The 20704-nt window shown below is 48.8% G+C and overlaps 6 protein-coding genes across 6 annotated transcripts; 3 read left to right on the top strand and 3 right to left on the bottom strand.

Moving 5' to 3' along the window:
- Positions 1–2305: 2305 nt before the first annotated feature.
- LOC114445288 (olfactory receptor 11A1-like) lies at positions 2306–3238 on the top strand. Its single transcript, XM_028420258.1, has one exon. The coding sequence runs from the start codon at positions 2306–2308 to the stop codon at positions 3236–3238; it is 933 nt and encodes a 310-aa protein (XP_028276059.1).
- Positions 3239–6467: 3229 nt separating this feature from the next.
- Positions 6468–7400, top strand: LOC114445286 (olfactory receptor 11A1-like). Its single transcript, XM_028420257.1, has one exon. It carries the CDS (start codon positions 6468–6470, stop codon positions 7398–7400), a length of 933 nt encoding a protein of 310 aa, XP_028276058.1.
- Positions 7401–9139: 1739 nt separating this feature from the next.
- Positions 9140–10069, top strand: LOC114445199 (olfactory receptor 11A1-like). Its single transcript, XM_028420158.1, has one exon. The coding sequence runs from the start codon at positions 9140–9142 to the stop codon at positions 10067–10069; it is 930 nt and encodes a 309-aa protein (XP_028275959.1).
- Positions 10070–11751: 1682 nt separating this feature from the next.
- On the bottom strand, positions 11752–12684 carry LOC114445198 (olfactory receptor 142-like). The gene has a single exon (XM_028420157.1). The coding sequence runs from the start codon at positions 12682–12684 to the stop codon at positions 11752–11754; it is 933 nt and encodes a 310-aa protein (XP_028275958.1).
- A 2472-nt stretch (positions 12685–15156) lies between these two features.
- On the bottom strand, positions 15157–16089 carry LOC114445197 (olfactory receptor 142-like). The gene has a single exon (XM_028420156.1). The coding sequence runs from the start codon at positions 16087–16089 to the stop codon at positions 15157–15159; it is 933 nt and encodes a 310-aa protein (XP_028275957.1).
- Positions 16090–18693: 2604 nt separating this feature from the next.
- LOC114445196 (olfactory receptor 142-like) lies at positions 18694–19623 on the bottom strand. Its single transcript, XM_028420155.1, has one exon. It carries the CDS (start codon positions 19621–19623, stop codon positions 18694–18696), a length of 930 nt encoding a protein of 309 aa, XP_028275956.1.
- Between the last annotated feature and the right edge of the window lie 1081 nt (positions 19624–20704).

Raw genomic sequence — 20704 nt, 5'->3', positions numbered from 1 at the left:
TTTGTACGATCAGTACATTTTGTACATACATATCATCCTAAAATGAATTTGGACCTTGTATAATGAACACAGTTAAATAAAAAGTGTTTTAAATACTGATGAAGTACTGATAGTGCTCAGTACTAGTTCATACAGTTCTCTTCAGTTCCCTGTTTGCTTTGTCTGGCTGTAGCTCCTCACTTATCTATCTGCCAATGGGAATTAAAAATGATTAAAATCATATACACCATTATTTATTTAATAGTTGTGATTGAGATATATATTCTGTTTTCTTCAACACATTTCTAATGCAGCTACAGTATCTCTTCTCTCATCTTCCTCACCTCTCTTCCTCTCTTCCTCTCTGTCTCCTCTCTCTTTTAAATGGGCGTTCATCATGTCACCATGTTCTATAACTCCTTAAACCAGCTGACTGCTGTCAGTCAGTGACTCAGCCTTCATGGATGAACCACACAGGTCAGATAACACTGTCCTCAGACCTGCTGTTCAGTCTGTGATGATGCTACGAGCACGTCACGCCCCCTCCCTGAACATGACCGGCTCGTTATCGTCACTCATTCAGGTCAACAGCAAATTAGCAAAACCCGCATAGTAGCAACAAATCCTGCTGCTCTGCTGTATGTTCACCTGAACTGTGGATTCTGCTGTTCTGCAGCGAAACGTCTTTAATACCTGTCTGTCTGTGTGTGTGTGTGTTTCTGTCTGTGTGTCTGTCTGTCTGTGTGTCTGTCTGTCTGTCAGTCTGTCTGTCTGTCTGTCAGTCTGTCTGTCTGTCTGTCTGTCTGTGTGTCTGTCTGTGTCTGTCCGTCTGTCTGTGTGTCTGTCTGTCTGTGTCTGTCTGTCTGTGTCTGTCTGTCTGTCAGTCTGTCTGTCTGTCTGTGTGTGTGTCTGTCTGTCTGTCTGTGTGTGTGTGTGTCTGTCTGTCTGTCTGTCTGTCAGTCTGTCTGTCTGTCTGTGTGTGTGTCTGTCTGTCTGTCTGTCTGTGTCTGTCTGTCTGTCTGTCTGTCTGTGTCTGTCTGTCTGTCTGTCAGTCTGTCTGTCTGTCTGTCTGTCTGTGTGTGTGTCTGTCTGTCAGTCTGTCTGTCTGTCTGTCTGTGTGTGTCTGTCTGTGTGTGTGTGTGTCTGTGTGTGTGTCTGTCTGTCTGTTTGTGTGTGTCTGTCTGTCTGTCTGTCTGTGCCGTATGAGTTCTGTACACATGTTTCAAAAAGTCCGGGCCGAAACGGACTTTGTTGTTGATCCCGTCACCTCGGTAACAGATCTCTCTGTCCTCGTGGAGTATGGAACAAGCTTTATCACACAGCATCAGCTCTGCGCAGCATATGGCCACGCTCTTCTTCTTCTGGATTTTCGGCAGACGGTCTCGGCTGACCGCAGCAGACACGTTTTCAAAGATACACATGCGGGGTCCCGCCCTTCACCATCTCTGATTGGTATAGACCACGATATGGGCCTGATGTGTGTCTGTTGTTGGACCACAGGGACACTGTTAAGAGTAGCAGAGAATGTTTCTCCCTCTATCAGCTGGTCGTACCGGTGTGACCTCTGATATTTTTTGGTTGCACCTTTGAGAAATTAGGTTGCATGTCTGCCCAAAATGGTCGCACTCTAGAGCCCTGATTAATATAATTATTAATTTATTGGTTTACAAGAGCACTGACCCTGATATAGAGGGTCAACAGCATCGGTCCGAACACTGAACCCTGTGGAAGGGGGACATGTTTACAGAATGCAGTACACAAAACGAGCTTTAAGAGAGGAAAGAGTCCTGACTGCATGCAGCCACAAGGCCTCTGACCTCTGTGGCTGTAAATGTGTTGCTTGGCGACAGATTTCCACCACCACACCAAGCACAGCTCCTCAGTGTAGCTCTGTCCAGACACAGCGCTCTGACCTGCTTTCCCCCGGCTGGTGCTGCAGACCTCTGAGTGAGCTGGCTGTTGAACTGAGGGTTCAAAGTTCCTTCGTTCTTGTAGCGCTCTCATAATCAACACAATGTTTGGTCGCCCTCAGCTGGTGGCTGTCAGTCATGCTGTTGTTGTTTGTTTTGAAGGATGCACCGGTTACCTGGTGGCCCTAACCTGTGGGATGTTTGGTAATGAGCTCTGATGCTCTGGCTTTAGGTTTAAAAGACGCAGACGGCTGGATGTGAGCTCAGTCAGGAGGACAGCAGGTGCATGCTGGGACTGTTGATTTGATTTATTTCTGGTGATACTGGGTCTAACTGATTCAGTGCTGCACATGTTTTAGAGGGCTGTGTGTGTTACCATTATGTGCTGATGTTGATATTGACCACAGGAAGCTTTGATGAGGATGATGAACTCCACTCAGTTTTCATATTTCAGACTTGCTGCTTACTTTGACGTGGGCCTGTTTAGATATGTGTGCTTCATGGTGGTCCTGGCTCTGTACGCTGTGATCGTGGCTGCCAACGTGCTGCTGATCGTGGTGATCTGTGTGAACAGGAGCTTACATGAGCCCATGTACATGTTCCTGTGCAGCCTGTTTGTCAATGAGCTGTACGGCAGTGTGTCTGTGTTCCCGCTGATCCTGGTTCAGATCCTCTCTGACGTCCACACGGTCTCCACCTTCTTCAGCTACATTCAGATTTATGTGCTGCACTGTTATGGGACTGTGGAGTATGTAAACCTAGCCGTGATGTCTTATGACAGATACCTCGCCATCTGTTATCCATTACAGTACAGCACACGTATGAGCTCTAAGAAGATCGCCGCTCTGATCGCTCTGACCTGGGTGTACGGTGTTCTCATATGTGCTGTGATGATTTCTCTGAGCTCCTCCCTGCAGCTGTGTGGAAACATCATCTACAAAGTCTACTGTGATAACTATTCTGTTGTGAAGCTGGCCTGCTCTGACACCAGCATCATCAACATGTATGGACTGTTTATCAGTTTCACCACCCTGGGTTGTCCTCTGGTTTTCATCTTCTTCACCTACATGAAGATTCTCGCCGTCTGTTTTTCTGGGTCCAAGCGGATGAGGCAGAAGGCTGTCAGCACCTGCACGCCTCACCTGGCCTCAGTCCTGAATTTTTCCTTTGGAGCCAGTTTTGAGTTAATACAGAGCAGGTTTAATATGAGCTCCTTACCCATCATGTTACGGATATTTGCTTCACTGTACTGGCTCACAGCACAGCCCCTCTTTAACCCTTTAGTGTACGGCCTGAATCTGTCAAAGATCCGTATTCTGTGTAAAAGTTTGTTTTTTGCTGATGTGTAGTTTGTACTAAAACACTGCAGAATGTGTGTGTTGAATAAAACCCACAGTCATCATGGATGTTTGTGGAAGCTTACTTTACAACAGCCCAGGATGTGTGTGATGTTACACCACCTCCCGGGTGGTTCAGGTAACTGGACTCTCAGAGAGCTACAGCGAGCAAAACAAACACTTCTCCATCAAGGGACCCTCAGCGTGGCAGCACTCGTCTTCAGGCTCCCCCTGGTGGCCACAGTTAGTAACCAGGGCCTGGGGTAAAGAACATCAATCAACATGACCATACATTACAACATGAGCAGTATGAGTACTACTCTGTGTATCTGTTCCTTGAGTATGTGCTGACCCCATGTGTGGTGTCAAAGTGCCATCTCATAAATATTGGACCATTGATCAGTTTTCATGGCAGCTACATTGAACTTTAAGTGAACACTGAACATCAGTCAGTCCAGACGTCCTGCTTTGATTCCAGGGTTTTGATAGCAGTGCGACTTTAACCATTCAGGACTCACAGTCGTTTTCTGACACACAGTTTAGTGGCTCATATACAGATCCTTTCCAAAAAAATTAGAACATCAAGGAAAAGTTCATTAATTTCCACATTCCCATTAGAAAAGTTAAAATTTCATAGATTATGGATTGAGAGCCCACATTTTAAACAATTTCAAGTATTTATTTGTTTATTTTTTTTTTGGGGGCTCCCAGCTCATAAAATCCATGAAAACAGGAATTCAAAAAATTAGAATACTATAAAGAAATCACCATCTACTTCTCAGTTTTTGCAGAAAAAAAAGAAAGAAATTAGGATCACATCTAATAAATCACAATATGGTACTGTCTAAGTGATATGTCAATACTTGGTTAGGAAGCCCTTTTCCTTAATCACTGCCTTGATGCGCCGTGGCATTGAGACACTCAGCTTGTGGCATTGCGTGGGCGTTATGGAAGCCCATATGTCATTGATGTTTGCTGTCAGCTCTTCTTTGTTTTTGGGTCTGGTGTCCCTCATTTTCCTCTTGGGAATACCCTAGAGATTTTCAATGGGGTTTAGGTCTTTGCGAGTTGGATGGCCAGTCAAGCAGTGTGATGGCATGGGCATTAAACCAGGTTTTGGTGCTCCTGGCAGTATGGGCAGGGGCCAGGTCGTGCTGGAAGATGACATCTGCATCTCCATACAGATCCTCAGCAGAAGGAATCATGAAGTCCTCCAAAACATGCTGGTAGACTTTTGCGGTGACCCTGGATTTGAGAAAGCAGAGTTTACTAACACCTGCACCGGACATTGCACCCCAAATCATGACTGACTGTGGATATTTCACACTTGACCCTAAGCAGCTTGGGTTCTGTTCCCCACCCGTCTTCCTCCAAACCCTTGGACTTTGATTCCCAAATGAAAGGCACACTTTACTTTCATCGGAAAAGAGGACCTGGGACCACTGGCACAGTCCAGTCTTTCTTCTCTTTGGCCCAGTTGAGATGCTTCTTATGAACCCGACAGTTGTAACCCTTCTCCTGGATGCATCTGAATGTGGTGGTTTTTGAAGCTGTGACTCCTGCCTCATTCCACTCTTTCTGGATCTCTGCCAGATCTCTGAGAGAATCCTGTTTGATAATCCACTAAAGCCCACGGTCATCTCTTGTGCTGGTGCATTTTCTGCTGCCACATTTTGCCCTTCCAGTAGACTTTCCATTGATATGCATGGACACGGCACTTTGTGAACAGCGAGCCTCCATAGCTATAAACTTTTCTGGCTTACCATCCTATGGCTTTTGGCCTCTTGTCAAGTCTGCAGTCTTCCCCATATTGAACCAAACTGAAGCAATTTAAAGACAACTGGGGAAACCTGTGTCGAGTCTAGTAGATGATTAGTGTGTGACTTTCAGTTTAAAACATTCATGGCCTGCATAATTTGGGCTGATTTCTTCACAGTATTCTAATTTTTTGAATTCCTGTTTTCGTGGGTTTGATGAGCTGGGAGCCCAAATTATGTAAAAATAAACAAATACTTGAAATCGTTTAAAATGTGGGCCTGAATCTATAATCTATGAAAGTTTACCTTTTTGAATAGAATTATAGAAATTAATTAACTCTTCCTTCATATTCTAATTTTTTGGAAAGGGTCTGTATAAGCCAACAATATGAAGCCAACAGGATAACATCATCCTGTGGTTCCCAAACCAGACCCCCTCCGGCCCCTCGCTGTGCCTAGGTCTGACTTACTGCCAGCCCTGCGAACTCCTGCTCTGGTCATACAGGGACCTGATGGCCCTTAGCAAAGGACCACAGACCCCATACTCCCAGAGCACCCCCCACAAAATGCCGCGAGGGACACGGTCGAACGCCTTCTCCAAATCCACAAAACACATGTGGACTGGTTGGGCGAACTCCCATGAACCCTCCAGCACCCTGCGGAGGGTATAGAGCAGGTCCAGCGTTCCGCAGCAAGGACGAAAACCACATTGCTCCTCCTGAATCCGAGGTTCGACTATCTCTCCAGTACCCTGGTATTGACTTTCCCAGGGAGGCTGAGGTGTATGATCCCCCTGTAGTTGGAGCATGCCCTCCGGTCCCCCTTTTTGAAAAGAGAGACCACCAACCCGGTCTGCCAGTCCAGAGGCACTGCCGCCAGTTGCCATGCGGCATGCAGAGGTGTGTCAACCAAGACAGCCCCACAACATCCAGAGACGTAAGGTACCCAGTGCGAATCTCATCCACCCCCAGTGCCTTGCTGCCGGGGAGCTTTTCAACTACCTCTGCAACTTCAGCCCAGGTGATAAGTCGACCACTGAGTCCTCGGCCTCAGCTTCCATGATGGAAGGCGTGTTGGTGGGATTGAGGAGAGCCTCAAAGTACACCTTCCACTTTCCAACATCCCCAGTCAAGGTCCATAAGGGTTCAAAGTTCCTTTGTACTTGTCATGATCGAATATCGAATAAAAACTAAAAGCCTTATTACCTGGTGGCCCTAACCTGTGGGATGTTTGGTAATGAGCTCTGATGCTCTGGCTGTGACCTCAGACAGCTGAAGAGTTTAAAAGATGCAGACGGTTGGATGCGAGCTCAGTCAGGAGGACAGCATGAGCACAGCAGGACAGCAGGTGCATGCTGGGACTCTGTTCATCATGATTTATTTCTGGTGATACTGGGTCTAACTGATTCAGTGCTGCACATGTTTTAGAGGGCTGTGTGTGTTACCATTATGTGCTGATGTTGATATTGACCACAGGAAGCTTTGATGAGGATGATGAATTCCACTCAGTTTTCATATTTCAGACTTGCTGCTTACTTTGACGTGGGCCTGTTTAGATATGTGTGCTTCATGGTGGTCCTGGCTCTGTACGCTGTGATCGTGGCTGCCAACGTGCTGCTGATCGTGGTGATCTGTGTGAACAGGAGCTTACATGAGCCCATGTACATGTTCCTGTGCAGCCTGTTTGTCAATGAGCTGTACGGCAGTGTGTCTGTGTTCCCGCTGATCCTGGTTCAGATCCTCTCTGACGTCCACACGGTCTCCACCTTCTTCAGCTACATTCAGATTTATGTGCTGCACTGTTACCTGGCTGTGGAGTATGTAAACCTAGCCGTGATGTCTTATGACAGATACCTCGCCATCTGTTATCCATTACAGTACAGCACACGTATGAGCTCTAAGAAGATCGCCGCTCTGATCGCTCTGACCTGGGTGTACGGTGTTCTCATATGTACTGTGATGATTTCTCTGAGCTCCTCCCTGCAGCTGTGTGGAAACATCATCTACAAAGTCTACTGTGATAACTATTCTGTTGTGAAGCTGGCCTGCTCTGACACCAGCATCATCAACATGTATGGACTGTTTATCAGTTTCACCACCCTGGGTTGTCCTCTGGTTTTCATCTTCTTCACCTACATGAAGATTCTCGCCGTCTGTTTTTCTGGGTCCAAGCGGACGAGGCAGAAGGCTGTCAGCACCTGCACGCCTCACCTGGCCTCAGTCCTGAATTTTTCCTTTGGAGCCAGTTTTGAGTTAATACAGAGCAGGTTTAATATGAGCTCCTTACCCATCATGTTACGGATATTTGCTTCACTGTACTGGCTCACAGCACAGCCCCTCTTTAACCCTTTAGTGTACGGCCTGAATCTGTCAAAGATCCGTATTCTGTGTAAAAGTTTGTTTTTTGCTGATGTGTAGTTTGTACTAAAACACTGCAGAATGTGTGTGTTGAATAAAACCCACAGTCATCATGGATGTTTGTGGAAGCTTACTTTACAACAGCCCAGGATGTGTGTGACACATTAAAAACACTATAAGTACTTCCATCAAAATACCATCTGTTCCTTGACTATGTGCTGACCATTGAAGTCACTCGTACATTAGAATATGCTGAATGAGCTCAGACACATACATACACATCTCATAAATATTGGACCATTGATCAGTTTTCATGACAGCCACGTTGAATTTTAAGTGAACACTGAACATCAGTCAGTCCAGATGTCTTACTCATATGTAAGCCACCAACATGAAGCCAACAGGACAACATCATCCTGTGGTTCCCAAACCAGACCCCCTGCCGCCCCTCTGCACCTAGAAATTCTGTCCAGGAAACTTATGAACAGAATCGGTGACAGGGCAGCCCTGCTGGATCCAACATGCAGCAGGGAAAGGTCTGACTTACTGCCGGCACTGCGGACTAAACTTCTGCTCCGGTCATACAGGACCCAGACGGTCCTTAGCAATGGGCCACTGACCCCGTACTCCCAGAGCACCTCCCACAGAGTTTCACGAGGGACATGGTCCAAGGCCTTCTCCAAATTCACAAAACACATGTGGACTGTTTGGGTGAGCTCCACAGCCAGGAAGGAAACCACATACTAGTTTCCCCTGGATCTGGTTCTCCTCACCGTCACTATGGGAAACGTGAGTTCTCTTCCCAATAAGATGGATGAGCTAGCGGCATTAACTCGCCATCAGCGTGAGTACATGGAGAGCAGCGTCCTTCTGTTCTCCGAGACCTGGCTCACACAGAACATCCCGGATTCTACTCTTCTGCTGGAAAACTTTCATCTGCTGCGGGCGGACAGAACGGCGGACAGCGGTAAGGGAAAAGGAGGGGGGCTGGCTGTGTATGTGGACCTGAGGTGCTGTCACCTTCCTGCTACACCGAGCTCTTTCTCACCTGGAGAAGCCCGGCCGCACTGTGAGAATCACCTTCTTTGATTGTTCCAGTGCTTTCAACACCATCCAGCCGGTGATCCTGAAGGACAAACTGGAGCAGACAGGGGTGGACCACCTGCTGTCAGAGTGGATCAGGGACTACCTCACAAACCGACCACAGTTTGTGAGAGCCCAGAACTGTGTGTCTGACCTGCTCACCTGTAGCACGGGTGCCCCTCAGGGGACCATCCTGGCCCCCTTCCTCTTCACCCTCTACACGTCGGATAAGCACAAGTAAGCACATGTGAACCGCATCATGTTATTGGCCGGACAGTGTTAGTCATTGATTTATTGTGGTTAGCGCTTGTTGTCACCTGTCACTCACTGAGTTGCACGGCACAGTGGCACAGAATAAATGATGTGTTTAATTTTTGGACACATAAAACAAGCCCTGTGGAGGTGAACAGCTGAGTCCTGTCCCATGTGGGTGACCTTACAGAGGGTCTCTGTGTGTCCATCCACCCTGACCTCCACCACAGTGACGTCATTCTGAAGGCCTGCTGATATAACACTGTATCACTGAGTGGAGTCTTAATGAGGTGACAGTGCTGCTGTGTGTGTCTTTAAAAGTCCAGCTCAGTCATGCAATGACTCAGACTGGATCAGTGATAAGGGGTCACACACCACACACCAACATTGAACTCGCATGTACTGTGGTGTGTGTCTGCTGTTTGAATCAGCATGTGAGGAGGCACTGCTGTGTGTGAACCATCATGATGAACTCCACGCAGGTTTCAGTTTTCACACTCGCTGCCTACTTCGACGCCGGGCTGCTTAAATATGTGTACTTCCTGATTGTTATGTGTCTGTATGTGTTTATCATTGCTGCCAACGTGCTGCTGATCCTGGTGATCTGTGTGAACAGGAGCTTGCATGAGCCCATGTACATGTTCCTGTGCAGCCTGTTTGTGAACGGCCTGTACGGCAGCACAGGCCTGTTTCCCTCCCTGCTGCTGCAGATCCTCTCTGACATCCACACCGTCTCTGCTGCCTTCTGTTTCACACAGATTTTCTTGGTGTACTCGTATGGAAGCATAGAGTTTTTAAACCTGGCCATCATGTCCTACGACAGGTACCTGGCTATCTGTTCTCCTCTGCACTATCACGAGCGTATGACCCACAGGAGGGTCCTCGTCCTTCTGGCAGTCATATGGCTGCCCCCGATCCTGGTGAATTTCTTCACGCTGCCACTGATCGTCCCCCTGCAGCTCTGTGGAAACATCATCCACAAAGTGTACTGTGACAACCACTCCATCGTGAAGCTGGCCTGCTCTGACACCACCCTCAACAACATCTACGGCCTGGCTGTCAGCGCTCTCTCAGTGTTTGGTCCTCTCAGTCTGATCCTGTTCACCTACATGAGGATCCTGCAGGTCTGCTTCTCTGGGTCCAGACAGACCCGGCAGAAAGCTGTCAGCACCTGCACGCCTCACCTGGCCTCCCTCTTGAACTTCTCCTTCGGGGCCTGCTTCGAGATCCTTCAGAGCAGGTTCAACATGAGCGACGTGCCCAACGTGCTGCGTATATTTCTGTCCTTGTACTTCCTGACATGTCCGCCGCTCTTTAACCCTGTGATGTACGGCCTGAATCTGTCCAAAATAAGAGCCACATGTAAGACTTTCATATCTAATGCAGCTTATTAGCCTCAGCTGGTGTGGTGTGTGTTCATCTGTTACTACATAAAGTCTGTGATGTCATGAGGGCTGCTTGGAACATTTGTGTTTGAGAAGTGAGCTGCAGCTTTGGCTCTGTTATTGAGGACAGTGTTGGACACATGTTTTGACAGTCCACCTGTGACAGACTGTAGGTGGTTCATTTTGGCAGCAAGTTATTAACCAGCTACCGACCTGCAGGTCTGTTTCATGTACTGCATCTCACTCTGAATGTGTCGTCAACGCTCTGACCTTCATCTGTTAACCTACAGATGGGATGTGTCACTGAGCTGGTGATGGTGCAGATGTTTAGGACTGTACCTAGACATGGACAGAGCAGTGAGCAGGTGGACTGTCAAAATAAAGGGTTAAGTTATGTAAACAAACCACAAACAGGCTCCTGTAATAATGTGTAGGGAAGCTGTCAGGTCATAAAGTGCTTTCACTGTAATCACTGCCCCCATTTCCCCAAAGAGCCCTGCTGTCCTCAGTCAGTCAGACACAGTCAGTGCATCTGCTCACAGCACCGACAGGCCTGTAACCCTTCATCAGCAGCATTCCTGACTGTTTCCTCTGGTGCTGGTCGGGTTAAGCTTTAGGTGAAGATGGTGGGTGGGGTTCAAACACCTTCAGAACATTAAACACATTTTAAAACACTTCCCCATCTGCTGCCTTTATTTTCAGCTGCCATGGTAACAAGTCCCGCCGCCAACAGCAGATATGACACACGGCTGGTTTCTAAGGCCTGGCCTGGTCTCCTGGTGATGATGTCACAGGTAGAGCCTGTGCAGGAGGAGAGGCCGCCTCCTGTCCTGCTTTAGTTAGAATTGTAGTTCTGAGATCTTTACCCTGCACACCTGGGTGTCTGAGCCCAAACCTCTTCAGTGAGGTCACACTGTGATGAATCTCCCTCCAAACACCACCCAGCTCACAGCCACCCTCAGATGTATGTTTGCCCCACCCTGACAGCAGGCAGCAGAGTGAATGGCCTCCCCTGTCTGACTGTGTGCCTGTGAGGGACCATGTTGTTTTCTGTGGCTGCAGTTATTTTTTAACCCTTTCTGCAGCAGCTGATGCTAAGCTACGTGCTAACAGGTGTCTGTTAAAGTGGAAACATTAAATGTTTTACAAACACACCTGAAGAAGAAGTTCCAGACTGAGTTTACCTTTAAGAAAGAGCAAATGTTTTTAGACTAGACCTCAAGCTTCAGTCTGAGGCTCATCGTGGCTTTACTGATCAATGATGATGAGCTGGTTAAATGAACTGGAACAAGAAGTCATCCTCTCATATTTGTCGTGCACACAGTCACATATTCACACATGTGTTAGGTGGGCCTGTAAACACAGTGTTAACAGAGTGTGTGTGTCGGGCAGTGCTGGACTGAGCTGGGATCAATACAGTGTTTATTTGACATTAAAGATCCAGAGATCAGAAACAGACATGAGAGGAGATCTGTCTTTATTACCTCCAGCTGCAGAAGAGCAGGCGTCACATCCAGCATCTGTCAGCACTCTCAGTACAGATATATGAGGCACTGATGACTACAAACATCCTCGTCTTCTCCAGACTGGACACATTGAGACGTTACAGTGTCCCTGGATTATATAATATTATATGCTGTAGGAATAATTCATAATAATACTTCACAGGCTGGAATAAACAGGTCTGATCTTTAGCTTTCAGCAGCCACATGTGTCATCAGACTCTGACCTATCAGCCTGATCTTGGACATTTTCAGGCCGTACATGACGGGGTTAAAGAGCGGCGGGCAGGTCAGGAAGTATAATGACAGAAATATCCGCATCATGAGGGGCACGCTGCTCATGTTGAACCTGCTCTGTATCAGCTCGAAGCTCGCCCCCACAGAGAAGTTGAGGATGGAGGCCAGGTGAGGCGTGCAGGTGCTGACGGCTTTCTGCCTCGTCTGTTTGGAGCCGTTGAAACACACCAGCAGGATCTTCATGTAGGTGAACAGGATGAACGCCAGCGAGCCAACGATGGTGCCAAAAGATGCCAGCAGCCCATAGGTGTTAACCACCCGTGTGTCAGAGCAGGCCAGCTTCACCACAGAGTGGCTGTCACAGTACACTTTGTTGATGATGTTCCCACACAGCTCTGCGTGGGAGTTCAGGTGTATGATAAGGATACAGGCGAGCAGTGGGTAGAGCCAGGTCACAGCAATCAGCCCCATGATCCTGTCAGACGTCATGCGTGTGTTATACTGCAGCGGATGACATATAGCCAGATATCGGTCATAAGACATGATGGCTAGGTTTAAATATTCCACCGCTCCGTATGTGTGCACGCAGTAGATCTGCAGGAAGCATGCGGGAGCAGAGACGGTGTGGATGTCAGAGAGGATCTGCAGCAGCAGGGAGGGAAACAAGCCTGTGCTGCCGTACAGCTCATTGACAAACAGGCTGCACAGGAACATGTACATGGGCTCATGCAAGCTCCTGTTCACACAGATCACCACGATCAGCAGCACGTTGACACACACGATAAAAATGTACAACAACAGCACGATCAGGAAGCACAGGTACCGAAAGGTTCCAGTGTCAAAGTACGCAGCCATTATGAAATATGAAAGCTGTGTGGAGTTCATCGTGCCGGCTGCAGACACACAGCAGCAGCGCTGCAGGTCACTCCGAGCCGCAGGTCACCTCGAGCTGCAGGTCACCCCGAGCTGCAGGTCACCTCGAGCTGCAGGTCACCTCGAGCCGCAGGTCACCCCGAGCTGCAGGTCACCCCGAGCTGCAGGTCGCCCCGAGCTGCAGGTCACCTCGAGCTCACCCCGAGCTGCAGGTCACCCCAGGTCACCTCGAGCTGCAGGTCACCCCGAGCTGCAGGTCACCTCGAGCTCGCCCCGAGCCACAGGTCACCCCAGGTCACCTCGAGCTGCAGGTCACCTCGAGCCGCAGGTCACCCCAGGTCACCTCGAGCTGCAGGTCACCTCGAGCTGCAGGTCACCTCGAGCCGCAGGTCACCCCGAGCTGCAGGTCACCTCGAGCTGCAGGTCACCTCGAGCCGCAGGTCACCCCGAGCTGCAGGTCACCCCGAGCTGCAGGTCGCCCCGAGCTGCAGGTCACCTCGAGCTCACCCCGAGCTGCAGGTCACCCCAGGTCACCTCGAGCTGCAGGTCACCCCGAGCTGCAGGTCACCCCAGGTCACCTCGAGCTGCAGGTCACCTCGAGCTGCAGGTCACCTCGAGCTGCAGGTCACCTCGAGCTGCAGCTCTGCACGTCCTTCACTTCACTTTCAGACATGACAGGTTCTTCAGCACACAGAAAGCAGACAGCATCATCCCTGCAGTCACCTCTGTCTCTGCAGCTTAACACAACATGTGACATGGTGTGCTGCTGTCAGGACTCACTGCTCCCCTTTACACCTTTAAAGACGCCCACAGCAGCACCATGACCTCATCAAGAAGCTTCCCCTTAGTGTCAACACAACTCTGACCCACATCCCATGACACTGGCTTTCAGTGCAACACTCATCCCAGCACGTCATTGTGAATGTGTGCGTCTTTCATGTGGACTCACAGCTGATCACCTCAGTCAGCTTCAAAGTCTGGTTCACATTCAAACTCTCTTTGATAGCATCAAAGTTATTTTACAAGGCAAACCTTCCATCAGGATGTGGCCACAAGTATGTGGACGGGCATCCTCCCTCTGTGGCTGCTGGCCTCCTTCTCGAACTTCTCCTTCAACATGAGCGACGTGCCCAACGTGCTGCGTATATTTCTGTCCTTGTACTTCCTGACATGTCCGCCGCTCTTTAACCCTGTGATGTACGGCCTGAATCTGTCCAAAATAAGAGCCACATGTAAGACTTTCATATCTAATGCAGCTTATTAGCCTCAGCTGGTGTGGTGTGTGTTCATCTGTTACTACATAAAGTCTGCGATGTCATGAGGGCTGCTTGGAACATTTGTGTTTGAGAAGTGAGCTGCAGCTTTGGCTCTGTTATTGAGGACAGTGTTGGACACATGTTTTGACAGTCCACCTGTGACAGACTGTAGGTGGTTCATTTTGGCAGCAAGTTATTAACCAGCTACCGACCTGCAGGTCTGTTTCATGTACTGCATCTCACTCTGAATGTGTCGTCAACGCTCTGACCTTCATATGACACACGGCTGGTTTCTAAGGCCTGGCCTGGTCTCCTGGTGATGATGTCACAGGTAGAGCCTGTGCAGGAGGAGAGGCCGCCTCCTGTCCTGCTTTAGTTAGAATTGTAGTTCTGAGATCTTTACCCTGCACACCTGGGTGTCTGAGCCCAAACCTCTTCAGTGAGGTCACACTGTGATGAATCTCCCTCCAAACACCACCCAGCTCACAGCCACCCTCAGATGTATGTTTGCCCCACCCTGACAGCAGGCAGCAGAGTGAATGGCCTCCCCTGTCTGACTGTGTGTCTGTGAGGGACCATGTTGTTTTCTGTGGCTGCAGTTATTTTTTAACCCTTTCTGCAGCAGCTGATGCTAAGCTACGTGCTAACAGGTGTCTGTTAAGGTGGAAACATTAAATGTTTTACAAACACACCTGAAGAAGAAGTTCCAGACTGAGTTTACCTTTAAGAAAGAGCAAATGTTTTTAGACTAGACCTCAAGCTTCAGTCTGAGGCTCATCGTGGCTTTACTGATCAATGATGATGAGCTGGTTAAATGAACTGGAACAAGAAGTCATCCTCTCATATTTGTCGTGCACACAGTCACATATTCACACATGTGTTAGGTGGGCCTGTAAACACAGTGTTAACAGAGTGTGTGTGTCGGGCAGTGCTGGACTGAGCTGGGATCAATACAGTGTTTATTTGACATTAAAGATCCAGAGATCAGAAACAGACATGAGAGGAGATCTGTCTTTATTACCTCCAGCTGCAGAAGAGCAGGCGTCACATCCAGCATCTGTCAGCACTCTCAGTACAGATATATGAGGCACTGATGACTACAAACATCCTCGTCTTCTCCAGACTGGACACATTGAGACGTTACAGTGTCCCTGGATTATATAATATTATATGCTGTAGGAATAATTCATAATAATACTTCACAGGCTGGAATAAACAGGTCTGATCTTTAGCTTTCAGCAGCCACATGTGTCATCAGACTCTGACCTATCAGCCTGATCTTGGACATTTTCAGGCCGTACATGACGGGGTTAAAGAGCGGCGGGCAGGTCAGGAAGTATAATGACAGAAATATCCGCATCATGAGGGGCACGCTGCTCATGTTGAACCTGCTCTGTATCAGCTCGAAGCTCGCCCCCACAGAGAAGTTGAGGATGGAGGCCAGGTGAGGCGTGCAGGTGCTGACGGCTTTCTGCCTCGTCTGTTTGGAGCCGTTGAAACACACCAGCAGGATCTTCATGTAGGTGAACAGGATGAACGCCAGCGAGCCAAAGATGGTGCCAAAAGACACCAGGAGTCCGTAGGCGTTAGCCTGCCATATGTCAAAGCAGGCCAGCTTCACCACAGAGTGGCTGTCACAGTACACTTTGTTGATGATGTTCCCACACAGCTCTGCGTGGGAGTTCAGGTGTATGGTTAAGATACAGGCGAGCAGTGGGTAGAGCCAGGTCACAGCAATCAGCCCCATGATCCTGTCAGACGTCATGCGTGTGTTATACTGCAGCGGATGACAAATAGCCAGATATCGGTCATAAGACATGATGGCTAGGTTTAAATATTCCACCGCTCCGTATGTGTGCACGCAGTAGATCTGCAGGAAGCATGCAGGAGCAGAGACGGTGTGGATGTCAGAGAGGATCTGCAGCAGCAGGGAGGGAAACAAGCCTGTGCTGCCGTACAGCTCATTGACAAACAGGCTGCACAGGAACATGTACATGGGCTCATGCAAGCTCCTGTTCACACAGATCACCACGATCAGCAGCACGTTGACACACACGATAAAAATGTACAACAACAGCACGATCAGGAAGCACAGGTACCGAAAGGTTCCAGTGTCAAAGTACGCAGCCATTATGAAATATGAAAGCTGTGTGGAGTTCATCGTGCCGGCTGCAGACACACAGCAGCAGCGCTGCAGGTCACTCCGAGCCGCAGGTCACCTCGAGCTGCAGGTCACCCCGAGCCGCAGGTCACCTCGAGCCGCAGGTCACCCCGAGCTGCAGGTCACCCCGAGCTGCAGGTCACCCCGAGCCGCAGGTCACCTCGAGCCGCAGGTCACCCCGAGCACACCCCGAGCTGCAGGTCACCTCGAGCTGCAGGTCACCTCGAGCTGCAGGTCACCCCGAGCTGCAGGTCACCCCGAGCCGCAGGTCACCTCGAGCTGCAGCTCTGCACGTCCTTCACTTCACTTTCAGACATGACAGGTTCTTCAGCACACAGAAAGCAGACAGCATCATCCCTGCAGTCACCTCTGTCTCTGCAGCTTAACACAACATGTGACATGGTGTGCTGCTGTCAGGACTCACTGCTCCTCTTTACACCTTTAAAGACGCCCACAGCAGCACCATGACCTCATCAAGAAGCTTCACCTTAGTGTCAACACAACTCTGACCCACATCCCATGACACTGGCTTTCAGTGCAACACTCATCCCAGCACGTCATTGTGAATGTGTGCGTCTTTCATGTGGACTCACAGCTTCAAAGTCTGGTTCACATTCAAACTCTCTTTGATAGCATCAAAGTTATTTTACAAGGCAAACCTTCCATCAGGATGTGGCCAAAAGTAATCTTATGCAAAAGTTTGGGCACCCCTTAACCCCTTGTTTAACATATGCTATGGAAACAGAAATATTTCAGCAGTGAAATAACTTTTATTGGCCCAACAAACATTTTTATGTGCATTTAAACAATAAAAGGCATGGGCATAAATTTGGGCACCCTCATAGTCACGTTCACTTCCAGACCTGGAGGGATTTGTAGATGACCGGTTGCAGCACAAAACTGCTTTGATTAAGAAATCTTTATTAGTCCCACAATGGGGAAATTGCTTAAGGCAGCCCAGCAAAGACACAGGTAACTGCTGACTTTGCTTGTCCCAGGTTCTTTCTTGGACAGTGGAAATATGGAGGCCTTTAAACAGCTCCCCACTGACCTACAAACTAAGATAATTCATAATAATGAATTAGGAGAAGTGTATCAGAAATGATCTGGACTGTTTGGACTGTCTGACTCCACTTTCAGAAGTGTAGTGCAGACATGGAAGGTCACAGGAGCAGCCACTGTGAAGGAAAGATGTGGATGGCTGAAACAAATACAGGAGAGGCACAGGTGAAGGATGGTCACAGACCACCTCCAGAGAACTACAGGAACATCTGGCTGCTGATGGTGCAGTTGTTCAGCTCAATGGAAGGGTGATGCACAAAAAGCCTTTCCTGAGTGTTCGTCACAAGAAGAGTCACATGAGGCATGCAAAAGCACATCTGGACAAGAAAGAAGCGTTTTGGGAAAGGTACTGTGGTCAGATGAGACTGACATAGAGGTGTTTAATCACAACCAGAGGAGGCATGCATGGTGTGAAACGCTGAACTCCAGAGAGGAACTTATTGCCTACAGTGACATTTGGTGGAGGGTCCATCATGCTCTGGGGCTGTGTGGCCAGCACAGGTACTGGAAACCTTGTTAAAGTTTAGGGCCACATGAATTCATTCTTGACAAGAATGTTCAAGAGTCAGTCTCAGAGTTGAAGCTATGCCGAGGTTGGATGTTTCAGCAGGACAATGATCCTAAGCACTGTCCAAAGTCCACCAAGGAATTCATGCTGAAGCACAAGTACCATGTTCTGAAATGTCCATCCCAGTCCTCAGACCATCATTGCATCATTGCAAATGTATGGATTTATTTGAAGCAGGCTGTCTATGCAGAAGCCAATAAACCTGACTGACCTGGAGCTGTTTTGGAGGAATGGGCCAAAATACCACCTGCCAGACTTCTGGGCCTGTCTGTGGCTATAGGAGGCGTCTACAGGCTGTTACTGCAGCAAATAGAAGCTCTACTAAATATTAATGCAATGATGTCTTTGGGGTGCCCAAATCTATGCACATAAACATGTTTCTGTTGGGCCAATAAGAATGATGTCTCTGCTGAAATGGTTCTGTTTCCATAAAGTATAACACATGTTAAACAGCTCAGCAGGTGACACACTGATGCAGTGATTTTCCTAAGCGGTGCCCAAACCTTTGCATAAGACTGTATGTGGACAGACATCCTCCCTCTGTCTGCTGGCCTCCATGTTTCTGCTTCCTGTGCAGCACATGGAGCATTTGGAAAGTCTGAAGGATGATGAGGTCAGAGGTCAGGTGACGCTGAGGTCAGATCAAAACAAGTGCAAAGATGATCTGCTCTGACGCAGCAGCAGTGCTGAGTGAGTCTGGAAACAGGAACATGTACAGGACATCTTCACTGGTTTGTCCATTAAATGTCAGAATACACTGATGGATTAATCATGGACAATCAATCGATGCAATCGATCCTCAGCTGATAGACTGCAGCATTAGGATTTAGAACTAAGAACAGACTGCACACGGTGTCTCTTTACTTGTGCACATTGTGTATATGTTGTATATAAATAAATGTAAGAAGCTGCTTCTTCACAGGTTGAATAACTGGATGTGTTCAGTCACCAAACATAGCTGCTTCCTGCTGACTTTATTTCCACATCATATCTGTGAGCAGACTTTTGCATGTGGCTCTTATTTTGGACATTTTCAGGCCATACATTAAAGGGTTAAACAGAGGCTGGCAGGTCAGAAAATACAAAGATAGAAATATGCGCAGCATGTTGGGCACGCTGCTCATGTTGAACCTGCTCTGAAGGATCTCAAAGCAGGCCCCGAAGGAGAAGTTGAGGATGGAGGCCAGGTGAGGCGTGCAGGTGCTGACGGCCTTCTGACGGGTCTGTTCAGAGCCAGAGAAACACACCAGGAGGATCTTCATGTAGGTGAACAGGATCAGAACCAAAGAGCCCAGGATGGTGCTGAAAGTGGCCATGAGTCCGTACATGTTGGTGACGGTGGTGTCTGAGCAGGCCAGCTTCACCACAGAGTGGGTGTCACAGTACACTTTTTGGATGATGTTTCCACACAGCTGCAGAGGGGAGGTCAGAGCCAGCGAGACCACCATTGCAAAGCAGGGATACAACCAGGTCACCGCGATCAGCATGGAGATCTTTGCAGGCGTCATGCGTGTGTTATATTGCAGAGGATAACAGATAGCAACATACCGATCATAAGACATGACGGCTAGGTTTAAATACTCCACCGCTCCGTAAGAGTGAACACAGAAGACCTGCAGGAAGCAGAGCGGAGCAGAGACGGTGTGGATGTCAGAGAGGATCTGCAGCAGCAGGGAGGGAAATATCCCTGTGCTGCCGTACAGCTCATTGACAAACAGGCTGCACAGGAACATGTACATGGGCTCATGCAAGCTCCTGTTCACACAGATCACCACGATCAGCAGCACGTTAGCACTCACTATGAAAACATACAGAGTCAGAATTATGATGAAGTACATGTACTTTAGAGGCCCCGTGTCCATGTAGGCAGACAGTGTGAAGGATGAGCCCTGTGTGGAGTTCATTATCCTTCGGTCACCTTGTGGTCTGTGGACTGAGGCTCACAGTGTGCACAGGTGGAACAACCCAGAACCAGAACATCAAAGTATCAGGACCAGCAGCACTGCCAAGGTTCATCCTCACAGAACAGATCAGACAGACACAGACTGAACGCTCAGCAGAGACGGTCTGCTCTCACTTCATATAAACGTTCTGAGTGGACGCCCACAGCAGCACTGAGACCTCATTACCAACGTCTATCTGCTGGTACTGTTCACCGCAGCCAATCACAGCACACGCTGGCCTCAAACATGACGACGGTCCGTCACGAGGCCGACACACTGTGTCAACAACATACAGCCAAAAGTTCATCAACAACAAACAACAAAGTTCACGGATCACTCTGAGCTCTGACAGGGCCGTCACACTGATGATCAGGTTCTCATGAATCCTCTGTGGGTCAGTACATTAGGCAGAAAGTTGACATTTTGTCCTTAGATGTCCAGCAGAAGGATCTGAACTTTGACAAGGACCAAACTGTGATGACCGGGTCAGATCTGTAGCTCTGAGTGTTCCTGGTCTGCAGTGGTCAGTACCATCGGAAGAGTGAGGGCCGGTCCATGTGGTCTGATCCAAGAGACCAGCTGCTGCAGCTGGTTCTGGTACACACAGAGCAGTCAGAATGTCCATGCTGACACATCAGAAGAAGAAGGTGGTCTGATGGGGTTCTTTGACATAGCGTGGACGTCCAGCTGCGTCTTTGAGCCAGGGGACACATGGAACCAGGATGTGGAGGCAGTGTGCTGCTCTGTGTGATGTTCTGCTGGGACACTTTGGGTCCTGCTGTTCATGTGGATGTTACTTTGACACGCAGCAGCTAGCTTAGCATTGCTGCAGACCATGTCCACCCTTTGATGGACACAGTGGTCCCTGATGGACTCCTTCAGCAGGATGATGCTCCCTGACATAAAGCAGCTATGGTTCAGGAATGGTTGGCACAACAACCAGTTCCAGGTGCTGAAGCCTCCTAACTGCCCAGACCTCAGCCGGATCCAGCATGTGTGGGACGGGCTGGACAAAGCAGTCTGATCCATGGAGGCCCACCTC

The sequence above is a fragment of the Parambassis ranga genome, chromosome 13 (genome assembly GCF_900634625.1).
Source record: "Parambassis ranga chromosome 13, fParRan2.1, whole genome shotgun sequence".
Classification (NCBI taxonomy): domain Eukaryota; kingdom Metazoa; phylum Chordata; class Actinopteri; family Ambassidae; genus Parambassis; species Parambassis ranga.
Note: the sequence above shows the minus strand (reverse complement) of the source record. Positions and strands in the feature narration are given on the sequence as shown.